Source organism: Ursus americanus, chromosome 3 (assembly GCF_024610735.1).
Source record: "Ursus americanus isolate L20-20 chromosome 3, mUrsAme1.1.p, whole genome shotgun sequence".
Taxonomy (NCBI): domain Eukaryota; kingdom Metazoa; phylum Chordata; class Mammalia; order Carnivora; family Ursidae; genus Ursus; species Ursus americanus.
The window spans coordinates 12,332,168-12,347,940 of NC_142129.1; the positions used below are offsets into that span (position 1 = coordinate 12,332,168).

A 15,773-nucleotide genomic window follows, 5' to 3' on the forward strand; every position below is an offset into this window, starting at 1 on the left:
TTCATGTTCTTGTTGTTGAGTTTAAAGATTTCCTTATACATTTGGGATCCAAATCATTTACCAGACAATGTGTTTTGCTAATATTTCCACCTAGACAATGATATAGGTAGAGTTTTACCTCTGAATTTGTTTTGTGATTGCCTTTTTATGAGCCTATCATTCCCACTAGTCTACAAGCTCTCCGAAGGCGGAGCAGCACGTCACATTTAGGCCCCTCTACAGTGAGCACAGAGCCTAGCACGAGTCAGACACATAATATAAGTCACTGGCTGGCTGCTTGAATAAACGACTGGATGGACAGTGACATGAAAGGAAAAGCTGATATATCTCAAGGAGGGGTTCAGTGTCAGGCAGAGGGGTCAGGCCAGCACCAGAGGGCTGGGTTATGGTCGCTGGAGACAAATGTCTGTGTCACACAACCAGGGGTTAGCATCACACAGATGGGAGGGGTCACAGTCTTGAAGGTAGTAGTTTAGAGAAGAGCCTGATTTCAGAGTTTGACAAAGGGTGGACCAGAGAGGAGGGGGCTGGGAAACACTCTGAGCTCCAACATCTCTCAGATTAGGTATGTTTTCCCCTGAAAAGGGAAAGCAAAATACTGAATTCTAGATCCATTCTCTACTATGTCAGGGACCAAATCACCTGATCTCTGTTCTTGTCCTTCTGATACCTGACACCATGCCCTGTTCTGACCAATGGACACCTGTTCAGGAACTGAATCCTGCCACTGAAAGAATTCAGATATTTTTATTTTCAACCTTAGACCCCCTTTTTGCTCTATCTTACTTAGTCTTTTTCCATCCCTCCTCTCCATCCTTTCCAGAGACTCTGAGCTGAACTTCATCCTTTGAAAAGGCTTTTGACATCAATATGAATTTTATCCTCTTCTGGGCTCTCTTGAACCTGCCTGGTGAGTATCTTCACATTTTTCTCTTTATTTGCCAAAGAGAAGTTCTGGGGGAATCGTGAAAGGTAGACAGATACAGACAGGAGACATGTTCCAGACTACAAGTGTAGACCTGACTCTCCCTCACCACTGCCTTTGTCCCCACCACCTTTCTACCTGTGACATGGCCTGCCTGCCTCACCTCAGCTTGATTGCTTGTATGCTCTTTGGGGAGGCACGGACATTGAAACCTTAATACCAGACCTGTTCCCAAGGAAGACTGTGACCCAGCTCTGGGCCCATCTAGAACAGGACTGTTGCTGGCAGGAGGGAATGAGGAGTAGAGGCAGGGGTTGAAAACAGAGTTTCAACTAATGGACACAGCAGAGCATTCTAGGGGTTTTGGTCCTATCCTAACCGGTTCCAGTTACTCAAGCGAAAACCTTGGAGGCATTCATAAAATCTCTTTCTCTCACACCCCACATTCAATCTGTTTGGAAGATTTTGTTGGTTCTATCTTCTAAATATATCCCAAATCCAATCACATCTCACCACCTCCACTGCTCACAATGGCCAAGACACCATCTTCTTCCCGGATTATCACATGAATCCCCTAACAGGCCTCTCTGCTTTCTACTCCTACACTCAACACTTCTCCATAAGGAAATGACCATCACTGCCTTACACAAAACCCTGATGCGGCTCTACACTCCTTCAGAAGAAAGTCCCACATCCTTATGACACTCTACAAAGCCCTGCATCACTGCTTTCACTTCTATCCTTTCCTGCTCTTCTCCCCCTCACCTGCCACACCAGCCACTCTGGCCTCTATGATGCTCCTTCAACAACCCTTAGGACTCTCGTTCCAACTGTTTTCTCCATCTGGGTCCCTGTTCCCCAGATATCCAATGATCTAACCCCTCCCATCTTCATTTCACTGGTCATCTCTCACACTGTCCACAAGGCCTACCTATCCTGACTACTGTGTAATATTGCAGAATGCCTCAACACACACACACACACACACACACACACACACACACACACACACACATCCCTGGTACTGCCTTTTCCTCTTTCCCTGTTCTATTGTTCTTCCCACAGCATCAATCACCATCTAATACACTAGACCATCGACTTATGTTTTGTGTCTACTGTTACGGAATGTCTTCTCTCATCAGAATGTATGAGGGCAAGGGTATTTCTCTGCTTTGTTCCCTATATAGCCCGAGACCCGATAACAGAGCCTGGCACATACCAGGTGCTCACACTTACTTGTTGAACGAATCCTTTATCTCCCCCTCCTCAGATTGTGTTAGCGGTCTGTCTGTTCTTTAAACGGCACTTGTATTGCTTTGCCCTGCATCAGTGTAGAGAGAAAGGGGTGAGACTGGTAAAAGCCTTCTTAAAAAGGTAAAAACAGTAAGTTCTCCATGAGTTGATTTAACAATGTTCACTGAATTGTAGAAGGTATTTAAGAAAACTTGTATTTTAATCTGAAAAATATTTATTCACAACAGAATGGAAAACACCTTTATCTTTTGAAATTGGTATGTTTCTATCATTTTCTTCATGTTTTTAGAAGAAAGTAAGCCAGTTTGCAACTTTAGCTTACAGAAAAAAGGTATTAGAGAGAAGGGTAGGGGGAACTTAAGCCTATTAAGTAATTTTCCTTTGTTTTTCCTAGTGATCCCTGCAAAAATCTCAGAATTTCCTGTCTATGTTTCTCTTCCCAGTTGCTCTGGCTTTTGATCCAGATTACCGAAATAGCATGACTCCCCCATACCTGGTCTACTTGAAATCTGATTACTTGCCCTGCGTTGGAGCTCTGATCCACCCCCTTTGGGTGATCACAGCTGCGCACTGCAACTTACCGTGAGTAATAAGCCCCCGATGCCACTTTGTGCTTTGGGTTCTCAGGTTGAGCATAGACACAGATCCCTGCCTGGCACCATTGCCTCATGAATTGGGGTTAGGGAAGCCTTCTGGGGATGTGTCCAGTGGTAGAGAAAAAGGTCTGTGGGAAGGGGCTAATAAAGGCCCATTAAGGATGGGTAAATAATCTCTGCCAAGTCTTCTCTCAAACAACTACGTTCTTCCAGAAAGCTTCAGGTGATGTTAGGGGTTACAAATCCATCAAACGACAATGAAAAGGATATACAAGTAGTTGGCTATGAGAAGATGATCCCTCATCCGTACTTCTCAATCACTTCTATTGAGCATGACCTCATGTTAATCAAGCTGAGAGAAAGTGTTGAACTCAATGACTATGTGAAACTGGTCGACCTGCCTGAAGAACCCGTCCGTGAAGAAACCATGTGCATGGTCTCCACGTGGGCCTACAACCTATGTGATGACCGTGAGTGACCTCAAGATAATCCTCTTCTCTCAGAGTAGGACACACTCTGTCCCTTCTCTGCTCTAGGCTTCTGCAATTCTTCCCAGTGAGGCTTCTTTCTAACCTTTTAATTTACCCTTGTCATCTCTTTTCCTTTGCCCTGTACCTCTCTGAAGGAGTCCTTCAAGCTTTTCCCTCCACTGTATCCTGCTATCATCTTTGCTTCCAGACATGGTAGGAAGGGTGTCAGTGGAAAGAAGACATTTGTATTCTAGTCCTAATTTGCTGTGTGACAGTTGGCCACTTTGCCTTTGGAGTATCAATTTTCTGAACTCTGAAATGTGGCACAAACTATATCAGATGTTTTTCAAACTGTTCTGGGCAATAAAGAAACTTAAAACCTTGAAATATCGTGAAATAATATTAAAGTATTAAACATAAGATAATACATAATACTGTGCTAGGTCAGGCGGAACTTCTGAATGCAAGACTGTGATACAAAAAAATAATGAAAAGTTTAAGAAAAATATTTCTGAGGGGCACCTGGGTGGCTCAGTTGGTTAAGCGTCTGCCTTCGGCTCAAGTCATGATCCCACTCTGCTCAGTGGGGAGCCTGCTTCTCCCTCTGCCCCTCCACTGACTTGTGCTTGCTGTTTCTCTCTCTCTCAAATAAATAAGATCTTAAAAAAAAAAACAACTGATGATGTACTGTATGGTGGCTAACTTAATAAGAAAAGAGAAAAATATTTCTGAAACATTTTTGACTGTTAACATTCTGAACATTCACTCATTTCTTTACAAAATTAAAAAATGGCTATGATTTGTAACAGTGAGAGCTCTCCATATACTCTGAATCTCCTTACTTACATGTTCGACCTCCACTTTCTTCTAACCACATGCTTCGGATTCCATGAAAAAACTGAGCAAATTAAGACAGCTTTCTCTCTTCTAAGTTTTGAGCCTGTCTTCCCACTATCCCATTCCAGTATTTTCCAAATTCAAAACCACTATCTGTAGCTATTAATCAAGAGAGTAATGAGTATAGGAGGAGGGGCTGATTCACTCTAAGGAAAATGGAACTATGGTCTCTATATACTATATAGTTCTATGATAGACCTTTAGGAAGAATTATTTGTACAATTTAACTCATGAGAAAGTTTGTTTTGCTATGTAATACACATCATATGTTATACACCATAGTAGGAAAAGGAGGTTCACGTTGACCAAGCCTGTCAGATTACACCCGTCCATCTACCCAGACTCTCCGTTGGTAGAAGTCAGGAGGTGGCTATACACTTATCCTAACAGGGCTGCCGTTGCCCCAAACTTTTTAAACTGCTCTTTGGTAATTACCTTCAGATCTTGAGGGACATTTCCTTGAATATATCAAAAAAGTAGAAATTCTTTTTTCCCCAGCTTTGTTGAGGTATAATTGAAAAATGAAGATTGTATAGATTTAAGGTTTATAGGGTCATGTTTTGACTACCCCCCCCCACAATGTGAAATGATGCCCCTAATTGAGCTACTTAGCCATCACCTCACATATTCACCTTATGTATGTGTGTGTGGTGCGAGTATTTAAGTACACGGTCTGGCATTATCAACTATGGCCACCACACTGTACATTCAGTCTCCAGCCCTGATTCATCTAAGAACTGAAAGTTTGTGCCCTTTGATCAACAACCCACCCCCGCATATCTTCCACCCACCAGCCTCTGACAACCACCATTGTATTCTCCGTTTCTGTGAGTTTGGCTTTTTTTAGATTCCACATAGAAATGAGATTGTACAGGATTTGTCTTTCTGTGTCTGGCTTATTTCACTTAGCATTATGTCCTCTACACAAGTAGAAACTTTTTGTCCTGTGAGAGTCAATTTGAGTTTGAAAATAAATGTCCCCCTGCTGAGCAGTATGTTTGATTCATCCGGGTGATGACCCTTATATCAAAAAGAGATACAATTTACCCCACTCCGCCTCCAAAAGTGAGTTTATTTTGATCTAGCTTACGAAGTAATTTTTTTTTTTTTAGCAGATACTGGGGTTTTCTGACAAATGAAAACTAGGCTCTCTAGATTCCTTCAAATTCTAAAAGTAAAATAGATGTTGTTTAAGGATATAAACTTACAGCTAGTAGATAAACAACTCCTGGAGACCTAATTCATAACATACTGAATACAGAAACAATATCCTATTATAATCAAACTTGCTAAGAGACTAGATCTTAATTATTCCCACCACAAAAAAGAAATGATAATTATGTGCCATGATAAAGGTGCTAAGTTTAGCTATGATAGCAATCACACTACAGTCTATAAATATATCAAAGAAACACATTGAACACCTTAAATTTACACATTGTTCCATGTCAAATATATTTCAATAAAAAAATTTTAAAAGGAGACAGTGATGAATTTAAACTATGGGACAAATAATAAACATGAAAGCTCAAAAAATAAAATAAAATAATAAAGAATTCCATGTCAAAGGCTATTATTCTTTAAATGTTTTTTTTTTTTTAAAGATCTATTTATTTGAGAAAGAGAAAGAGTGCGCACTCACGAGGGTTTAGGGAGGAGCAGAGGGAGAGAGAATCTAAAGCAGACTCTACACTGGGCACAGAGCCCGACGTGGGGCTCGATCTCACAACCCTGAGATCACTACCTGAGCCGAAACCAAGAGTTGGATGCTTAACTGCCTATACCATCCAAGTGCAGTTAAGCATTTAGAATTCTAGAAAATTTTAAAGCAATTTGTTTCATTTCATTGCAGAGATGTCTCATATTTACATATAACTTCCAGGAACTTAACCTCTTTTGTAAAGAGATAGACACTTGTATCATGAGAAATGGTTAATCTGATCATTTCCTGCTGTCCAAACAGCCACATCTGTGATTTCTCTCAGTGTTTGATCTTTTGTCCTTTCTTCCAGAAGAAGAAATGTGCTGAAAAAGAGGGCAAGGAAAAAAAGGAGGCTTGTTATCTACTAACTCTTAAGGAAGTTGTACACCTTTCTTTCCTCTAGACAAGGAGCCCGACTCACTGCAAAATGTGAACATCTCCATAATCTACAGGAGTGAGTGCCTCGAGGCCTATAAAACCTACAGGATCCAGGAAAGTATGCTGTGCCTGGGCATTGTGCCAGGAAGGAGGCTGCCCTGCAAGGTAATGTACTCTTAATGCCTTAGTTTTCCCATTTTATTTCTTGTGTCTTTTGCCATAATGATAAGATAACCCTATGTCCCTTTTGTTCCGGCAGGAAGTCACAGCTGCCCCAGCAGTCTGCAATGGGGTACTTCAAGGAATATTGACTTTTTCAGATGGCTGTGTTTTGAGAGCTGATGTTGGCATCTATACCAGAATCTTTAAATACTTGTCCTGGATTAGACATACAATGGAAAGCTACTGAGCTGCCATGGAAGGAAGTCTAGATCACGTGACACAATCCGTCCCTATGTCCAGACTCACAATCAAGCCTAAATAGATGCCCTCGGTTGCACTGGACATGCCTGTCTCACTTCTGCCCGACAGAGTGGGTGATTTGTACATCCCCGTCTTGCGACTATATATGACAACCCTTCTTCTTCCCCTTTGGACAAATATGACACACTCCATACCCCTTAGGCAGTATGAAGTTTATGAAGTTAGAACACAATCCCTAACAAAGGGATCACTGACCTATTGAAAAAAAGGCCACTCAGCCATTTGGGGTGACAAAACCCCTAAACTTGCATTGAGTTAATGTGTGCTTTTGGCAAGTTACACATGCCAGAAGGGAAAAGGAAGCCCGACAAAGAGTGAGCTAACTAGAAGTATAGGTGAGGGAGAAGGTTCGGGAGGTAACCTGTAGGAGGTATTGCCCTTAGCTTCTCCTTGTCCCTATGACTCTCAAGACCAGCCATAGATTCCGGTCATTCATTTTGTAGGGTTCTGGGTAGAGACTTGAGCCATGAGAGGTTACTACAAAAGTGCACTGGGGCATAGGACAGAGCAGATGAAACAGGGAGTCTGGGCCAGATTTTGTCAACACATGCTTGCCCCTTCTACTATGCCAGCTGCCACAGGGACTCCATTCTCTCCACCTGTTACTCTTGCATTTTTCTTCCTCTCTTTTCACCTTACCCCTGCAGTAGCTTCAGTTACCACCTGAGAGTTTTAATTGATAGTTACTGAGGATCAAAGGCACAGAAACCAAACTGAATTTTAGAGCGTTTTGCCTGTGGCCACTACAGGGGGACTGTTGAAAATTGACAGTCCAGCTAGGGGACAAGGGGACTCCTCTCAGGAAACAGAGTTCCAGCAGTAAATCTTGTCCTCTCCAGGATTCGAAACCCTCTCAGTAAAGCCTAGCTTGCAGTGTTGAAAAGCAACCCTTTGTGCATGGATTATAAAGGCAACTGTGAGCTTCACCTTCATGCATGTTATTAACTGACATTTTAACTACGGGAGAAACAGATGGTTTCTGCAAGAGGGTGCTCTGGAGATGTTTCCCACCTTAAAATGGTGCTACGATTTCCATAGTTCATCCTGGTATCTTAAAAGACTAGTTGATTCTAGGTGATGAAGCCTATGTCAAGTTCATTGAATTCCATGGGCATCAGCCTACTGTCTCACCCCTATCATTGTACAGTGACTTCCCTGGTTGGAGAATACATTCCTCTGTTGTGGGTACATAAGGCATTCAGTTAATTCAAGGATGGTGGTGCTGGGAAGGTGGCAAGGGATAGACAATCCAAATGTAGACTATATTATTTTCAGTGAGGACAACAGCCATTTCCTCTATGTTGAAAGGGGCTGCTGGGGTACCTGGGGTACAGTTCTACATCAGGACTATATCAGGGCTGAGATTGGTCACTGACACTGGCACACTGGATTTGCAGCAGTGGTAGTAGCCAGGTGAGACTTTTAGACAGTCCCTACCTATGCTCCATTTGATACCATTGTTTGTTTATGGAGTCACTAAAAACACTCGAGAGAGTGAAGCAGGACTTCAGAACAGACCTGCTTATCTATCCCATTATTAAAGTCTGCTGAATTGAAAGCATTCTGGTGAGAATTCTCATGGGATACAATATTCTGCTGCTCTAAGCTCACCCTGAAAAATCCTACTAAATGATTTTTCCCCAAACAGCTAATTCCTCCTTCTGAGTGTCTGTCCTGGCAGGCCATAAGCCACGCCCAAGAAATTCACATAAACCTCAACTTCAAGGAAGAAAACTACGAGATGTGTTAATTGAGAAGAATCTCATTCTTCTCTTTCCTTCAGGGCATCCGTCTGAGGGGTTTTATTATCACAGTAGTAGACATGCAATCAACCGGTGAAGTCTTTCCACCCTCACTGAATGGTTTATCATGAAACCTCTTTGAGGTCACAGTGTGGCTTCAGGAAAGATCTCCAGGAGCAATTGCTTGTGCAACTTATTTGGACTTTCAGGGCCTAATTTACCTCTGTTCTATTTACACTGCAAGTTGAGGATGGAATGTTGCTAAGCTATCCAAGTCAATGACAGAGTCAGGTAGCGGCACCTAGACAGAGCAAGTTTCATGGCCAACTGGGGATCAGGAGTCAGGCATTTAGCCTCCACGAGACCCCGGTGGCAAGCCAGAAGCTATTTCCCAAAAAGGAAAAAGGAGCATGACCTTGCTACCATGTTTTGGGACCTTGATTTTGATTTTCTTATTAGGCTTTGCCATAAGCTTCATTTAGTACACTAGAGATACTTCTAGAAGCATTGGATCTACAGAATTTACACCTAAGGAACAGAGTCAATTGTACTTCAACCTGGGGTGGCTGAAAAGTCTTTTTTGCCTTAGTCTCTTCCTAAACTAGCAACTTTCTAGATCGCTCATTAAATGGTTCAGAGCATGATATCCTAATGAGATATATGTTGCTTATAAAATGTAGACGTCTTTAGGTATCATTCTTCATAGTAGGGAGCACAAGAATAACAATGCATTCATTTCAGTAGAGGAATCCAACATACACCCGCAAGGTTCACTGGTAATATCTCCTACCCACTACCACATATCTGTCTTTCCAAGACACCAGGGAACTTGCTACTTCCTGTTATCTCATCCTACCCACGTGCTATCATTAATACCACAGATTAGCATGGTACCCTTTGAGATTGTCAAGTTCCTTAAAGACTATATCCAGAGTCAGGGGCAGAGCAATGATGACTGCCTGAGCGTGGAGGTAAAAATGTACTGTTGTCCCTGACAAATGAAAGCTAATTAATTCTGAGCTTCTCAATGCAATGTACAAAAATACATTTTCCAGATGGATAGATGCATACTGAGTGTGAAAGACTGTGTTTATTTGCTCTAGTAAAGAGCCACATACGGAACAGCAACTATAATTGGAGTTACCACGCCATACTCAACACTATCATTCCCCACCACTCTTCTGACGTGACCAACTGAAGAACCAAATGAAATTATAACTCCAATTATCACCCAGCATATTTCAGGTCTGTGTTGGTAGTACTGGCCTCTGCAATGTGCTGATGTTTTAGATTTACTAAGGGGAAGTTCCATCAACTTTCTCTTAGCCCTTTCTACAACAAAAGTTTACTTCACAGGCCTGAGGGATATTGTAGAAATTCTACCAGTTGTGGGGAAAAAAAATGTACCCCTTCCACCCCTGCCAGTGCACATAAGTACTGTGGAAATAAATTCTAGATGGTTTCAGAGTCCCATTGAATCACTCTAGGGAAGACTTAGGAAAAAAATCCAATTATGCCTCAATTTTCATAAGCCCCACTCTGATCAGAGGAGAACACTGATTATAAGTCTTCCCCAGCATCACAACACTACAAATTAGTATCAATTCAGGACAAGAATCTCAAAAAATTCAGCTATGTTCTTTCCCTAGAGCACAAGTCACCAAGTAAATAGACTCAGGTCATCTTTGTATGGGCTGGAAGGGAGACTCAATGTTAGAACAAGGTTCATTCTTTGGGGTGCTGGGTTCCAAAAGAATCCTCTTTAGGGTCCCAAAACATCAGATAATATTGTTTGTTTGTTTCCATTTTAAGAGTAAGAGAGGCAGATGAACTTAATAACTTGACATTTGTCTATTTTCCTTAAACAAGTTAAACTAAAATCTGAGAGGCCCTTTAGCGGGGGACAAAGGTCACTGTAAGAGGAGGAACGTGTGACACCTGTAGTGTTCTGTGCAGGCTTTTTATGTGCACTTTATGTTTTTAGCAGGAAATATGGTAGAATCCGCCACTCAGTGTCCTGAATGATGGAATACATCTTTCTAATTTTAAGTTACAGCCTTGGGAATTCCGTGTTGCCATGTATCTAAGACATATTCTCTATCAGCTCTATAAGTAACATTGCCAGAAATTTCCCTTCCCATCTGCCTTACTCCTTTGTCTCTCTCAATTTGTTCAGAAGTTATGTGGAGAAAATGGGGGGGGGGTCATTCATTAGTTTCCTCAAATGATAATAAAATGTTAGGATTTGGAGAGTGCGATGTTCCACTGAGTAAGGGGATACCCCCTATAACCACTGATCTCAAGGCTGAAAAGCTGTGATCCCAAAAGCTAAATGAGGATGGATAGGCCAGAATCTTAACAAAAACAAAGTGGAGATTAGGCTAGAGCTTATGCTTGTGCACAGAAATTAATGCCAGCCACCGCACTGATGAGAATTTCAAGACTTCTTACAATTTGTAATTCTTCTCCTGCGCCTTCATTTCCAGGACAGGAGGGTTTCAGAAACCATAAAATGAGCTCTGTTCAATAGGGAATCAGGGTGGAAGAAAAAGCCTTGATTTGAAGTCATTTTGGCTACAACAACTGGTATAGAATCAAGTTGCCCACGGGAAGCTAAAGATGGAGATAAGAGAAGCAAGCCTAGGGCCTGACACTGGCAAGGAGCCCGAGGCCATCACCCCAGGCCCTTTGAAAACTCAGCAGTACTAGGCACCTTCCTTATCTCACTTTGGGGTTTCTGGAAGCTACTCTGACTTACAATCGAACCCATGTTCCTTGTTGTCTCTCTTTCCCAGTCTGTGATTGGTTGTTTGTTGGTGGTGGTTTGTTTTTAAAAGATTATTAAGTGTTAGTAAATCACTTGTAGGATTTGCTTCAGCTATAAAACACGCATCCAAACTTGCTTTTGCCTGGCTCTCTGTAGCCCCAAACTCCTACCTTAAGCCGCTTAGTTGACACACCTATAATCTCTAGAGCCCCATCTACAATAGCAGCCCAAGACATGGGTCCAATGCTATCCTTGGTGAAAAGAAGTTTACCTTGTCACCAAACCAAACTTGCTGTTATACTTTTCTACTCAAGTAGCCCAATTTTAGTAACTGGGCTTCTGTTCTGTTCCTGCAATGAAGCCACTTCCCCTCCCTCCCTTTTATCCCAGTTCCATTAATGCTGTCTTTGTCTTGACAAGCTTGTCTGATTCCCCAGCTCCTATAAGCCTTGGGCTGACCCTTCCCAAATGTTTCTGGAAACCCATAGGAGGCCTGCTGCTGACTGCCTGCCCTAGAGCTGGTTTTCCTGGCCTGTGCCCCTCTGCTGGCCACCTGCCTGACTTCCCTTCCACCTTCACTTCAATATGCTTTGCTCTCTGGATCCTGTCAGCTTAGCTGACTCTCCCCAGTGTTTGTTATCCCCCCACTCTGATTTTCACCATCTGCCCCTCCAGGATGAGTTTATCTCATTTCTAGATCCCCAAAAGGATGATCTTGGGCTTAGCACAGATGAAAGAGCCCACTTTTGGGATCCAATTTGGTATTTAACCCCAACTTCCACAACTACCAGCTGTGTGTCCTCAGGCATTAAGGAATTTAACCTATCTTATTTTAGTTTATCTCTAAAACGGGACCAATAATACTCTTCTAAATAGGATAATTTATGTAAGGCATGGAGCAGAATATTTAGCACATAGTAGGCACTCAATGTATGATAATCCCACTTAAATCTTTGCCAGTGGATTACTGGTAATCTGTCGCCATTTCTTTACATCTGAGTTTATCTTTCTTCAGTTAGGATGGAAACTATTTTCATGTCCACATACACAATCAATCAATAAATATATCAGGTTATATCAGAGAGCAAAGAACATTCTGATAGAATTTACCAATATATGTTCCCTTTCCTCAGGCACCTGTGCCTTTCCCAGTATGTATGGGAGAGGCCCTTAGATATACAGAAAGGAAGTTTTACAACGTTATTGTATTTATTTGGGTAGAGGTCTAAAACTATAACTTCAAGATAAGTACATTGTAGTATCACTTAGGTAGGAGATTGCCAGATAGGGTTGCTTTGTTTTTGAAGTGTTTCCCTGATTTCAGAAATCCTAAACACTCATTGTATATAATGGGGAGAACCCACAAAAGTAGAAAAATAAGTTTAAATTCACAATCCTATTATATTATTTCGTAAAGTTTTCCGGTATTCTATGCTTCTCTCTTCTGTTTAGCTAACTGTTAATCCATGCTGGGATTCTCTGTCTACGGAACCCAGTTCATGCAGTTTATCCCAGTTTATCCTTAACAAGCCCCACCAGGGTGCTACGGACAGACATGTGTCTAAACTCAAAGGACTTGCATGGATCCCGAAGCTCTAAAAATTACTAACCCATTACCAGCTCTCTCTTCCCAAGTGCACCTGTATCTAAGCCCCTACTTCACATTAGCCCCATAATTGCTCTCCTGCTCAGGGGCCCTTAAATGATGGCATAGGGACCGTAAATATGGACTGTGTTTCTGCTCGGGGCTCAGGAATCTGAATTATAACAAAGACACTCATCTTCCTTCCTCTGCCTCTCAGAGCTGAAAGTGAAACTTTGAGCTCATGCTTTCTGCTCTCCGAGGACCTTCTAAATGAAGGAATAAGGAAGGTAAGAAGAGGGGCAAAATTTGGAGGAGGTAAAGAAGAAACATGCCTCCTATTTCTTGAAAATTCACACCATATCTGGTAAAATACTGAAAACGGAGTGGGTATTTTATGCATATACCGATTAACTGAGAGGATGACTAAGAGAAGAACAGAGAGATGGCTACCTTAGGTGACTATATTCACTGGCCAGCTGTGGAAGTCCATGAACTTAAAACGAATCCAAACTACGGAGAGACAGAGCAGAATCCAATTTATACCATCATAACATATATTACCTTCCCCTCCAAATGATTAGATGTCATTACTATAATTCCGTCTACTCCCATCTGGACCCATTGAACCCTAGGACAAGTCTGTGGGGTACTGAGTGTCTTTGCAGGACACTCCCCTGACCTGCTGCCACGTCGCGTGGGGACGTCCCTGTGCTCTCCGACCACGTCTGCAACATGACGGGCGCTGCCTTTCTGGAAGGGGCAGAGATGCCTGAGTGTCACACCTGCCTCAGTACAGTGGCAATGCATTCATGACGCAACAAGGCTGACTCAGAGTCACAGGTCTAACTCGGAATTCCCGGACCTGAGTGCTGGCTGTGTGCCATCAGGCAAGTTGTCCCAGGTGTTGAGCATCCATTTCCCTATTAAAATAAAAACAAAAATAAAAAGCCACAAATGGTGGTACTTGCCTAATTGGGCATTTGAAAGTACTGGATGAGAAAATGAGGTTAAATACACTTCCCAAAGACATGGACAAATCCCTCACCCCAGCCTGCAGACAGGAGACCACATCACAAGACCGGTATTTCCTATCGGAATAACGACGGGTAAATAACATAATCTAATCAAAAAGCATTGTTTGGGCCCCTAACATCTGCCAGTCTAAGAGGGCTAGTTTAGTCACCAAGGAATCAAGGGTCGAGGCACTGGTATTAAGGCATAGGTCATGGTCCAAGTGAGCTGATTGGATCTAGGAAGTCGCCACGGAGCTCCCAGGGACAGAGGCTGAAGGGCTCCCATCAGAAAGATGGTGCTTGGCTGTAGTTGTTTGGAAAGCTGCAAGCAGAGGGCCTCAGCTTTCCTTAAAGGCAGGTGGTCCAGGCCTCCCTGCGCCACCATCCCTGTATTTAACAGCCTCTAGGTGGCCTCTGACCAAGGATCAGAGGTACCCTTCCAGGAGGGAGGAGAGAACACAGGTATCCACGTCTCCAGGACTCTGGCCAGGCTCTAGACCTGCTCCCATCACTGTTGTAGTCCTCTAGAGCTGGGCAGGTGTTCACCACAACACCGGAGTGGGGGTAGGGGGACGGTGAGGGAAGACTCACACCTGTGATCCATGCCAGACCCTGAGCCGATCACAGAGAACTATGGGCAGATGGTGCCCCCTGGTGGACAAAATTCCTCCCTCCCCACAAGCCCTGCGTAAAGCGTGCTTGCCTGCAGCTTTGGGCCACAGCCACCCAGACAGCCATCAGAGACGGAGCGTTGAAATGTCTTCTCGTTCACGCCCACCTTGCTCCCCAGTTACCTGCTCCTCTGGTCCACACGCTCTGGGCTAGAGCTGCTCCTAGCTAGAAGCGGAGTGCTGCCGCTACAGCCGCCTTCGGACCTCCCATCTCTGCAGAGCTCCCAGGATCTGGGCCTCTCTCCCGCAGTGCACCTGCCTTGCTGCTTCTGGGCCATTCGCCTGGGATCTGAGCCTCCCTGCTCCACCCTCACTCCAGGTATGGCCTCGCTCAGGTGGCAGACCCAGTTCTGAACCATGGCTGCTTAGTCAATGTTTGGTGAGCCCTCACTGTGGATCCAGACCCTAGTCCTTTCTAGGTCAGGCTCTCTCTGAGGACCTACTTTTAAAAAGATCAACCTGAGATTGGGGGGTGAGATGTTTAGGTGGTGGCGAGCACCCAGTATGGGGATCTAATTGAAAAAGTGGGTGTTCATTCTAGGGTTGTGAGTGAGGGGCTACACATTGAGATACTCATTCTTCCTCCTTTCTGAGCTCTCAGAATTTCTCCAGGTTTCTTTCCAGCACCCCTCTGGGCGTCGTCGATACTGGTATTAAAATGCATATGCTAATGAATCATCGAACTTTACACTGGAAACCGGGGATGTACTGTATGGTGACTAACATAATAAAAAATCATTAAAATAAATAAATAAATAAATAAATAAATAAATAAATAAATAAATAAAACGCATATGCTTGTTACCCAGGCACACTGCGGAGAATCGTGCCGTTTGATCCTCGGCACTGGGTAGAGTTACTGTCTCTACTTTACAGGCACAGAAACCAGGATTCAAGGAGACAAAGTCTTTCCCAAAGCTCCCAAGTGGCAGAGCAAGGTCTGCAACAGAGCCCATCAGGGGTTAAATCGGTGGATTAACCTGCGCTGTGCTGGGCAGGCAGAGCATAAGGAAGAGTCTGCTTGTAGAGGAGAGGCAACAAGGGAGGATGTGGGGAAGCGGAGAGGAGTCGGGTGGAGGAGGAGGAGGCTGGGTCTGTGGCTGGCAACCCGGGATGGTTTGTATTCACTCGTCCAAGGGGGCTCTCTCACTGTGTCTGTACTGCAGGTGCAGTAAAGAGTTCTGCCCTGGGTCACATTGGTCACATGCAGCCTCAGCTCCGTGCTGTCGACCCGCCTGACCCGGTAATCTGCTCCCGGATGGGATACGACCTCCTCATCCCCAGGATTCC

At 43.5% G+C, this 15,773-nt stretch overlaps 1 protein-coding gene across 1 annotated transcript; it reads left to right on the top strand.

Moving 5' to 3' along the window:
• The first annotated feature begins 870 nt into the window (after positions 1-870).
• On the top strand, positions 871-6,631 carry LOC123789657 (putative inactive serine protease 58). The gene is made up of 5 exons (XM_045793688.1): positions 871-910; positions 2,623-2,761; positions 2,989-3,245; positions 6,248-6,387; positions 6,482-6,631. The coding sequence occupies exons 1-5, from the start codon at positions 871-873 to the stop codon at positions 6,629-6,631; spliced, it is 726 nt and encodes a 241-aa protein (XP_045649644.1).
• Positions 6,632-15,773: the final 9,142 nt, after the last annotated feature.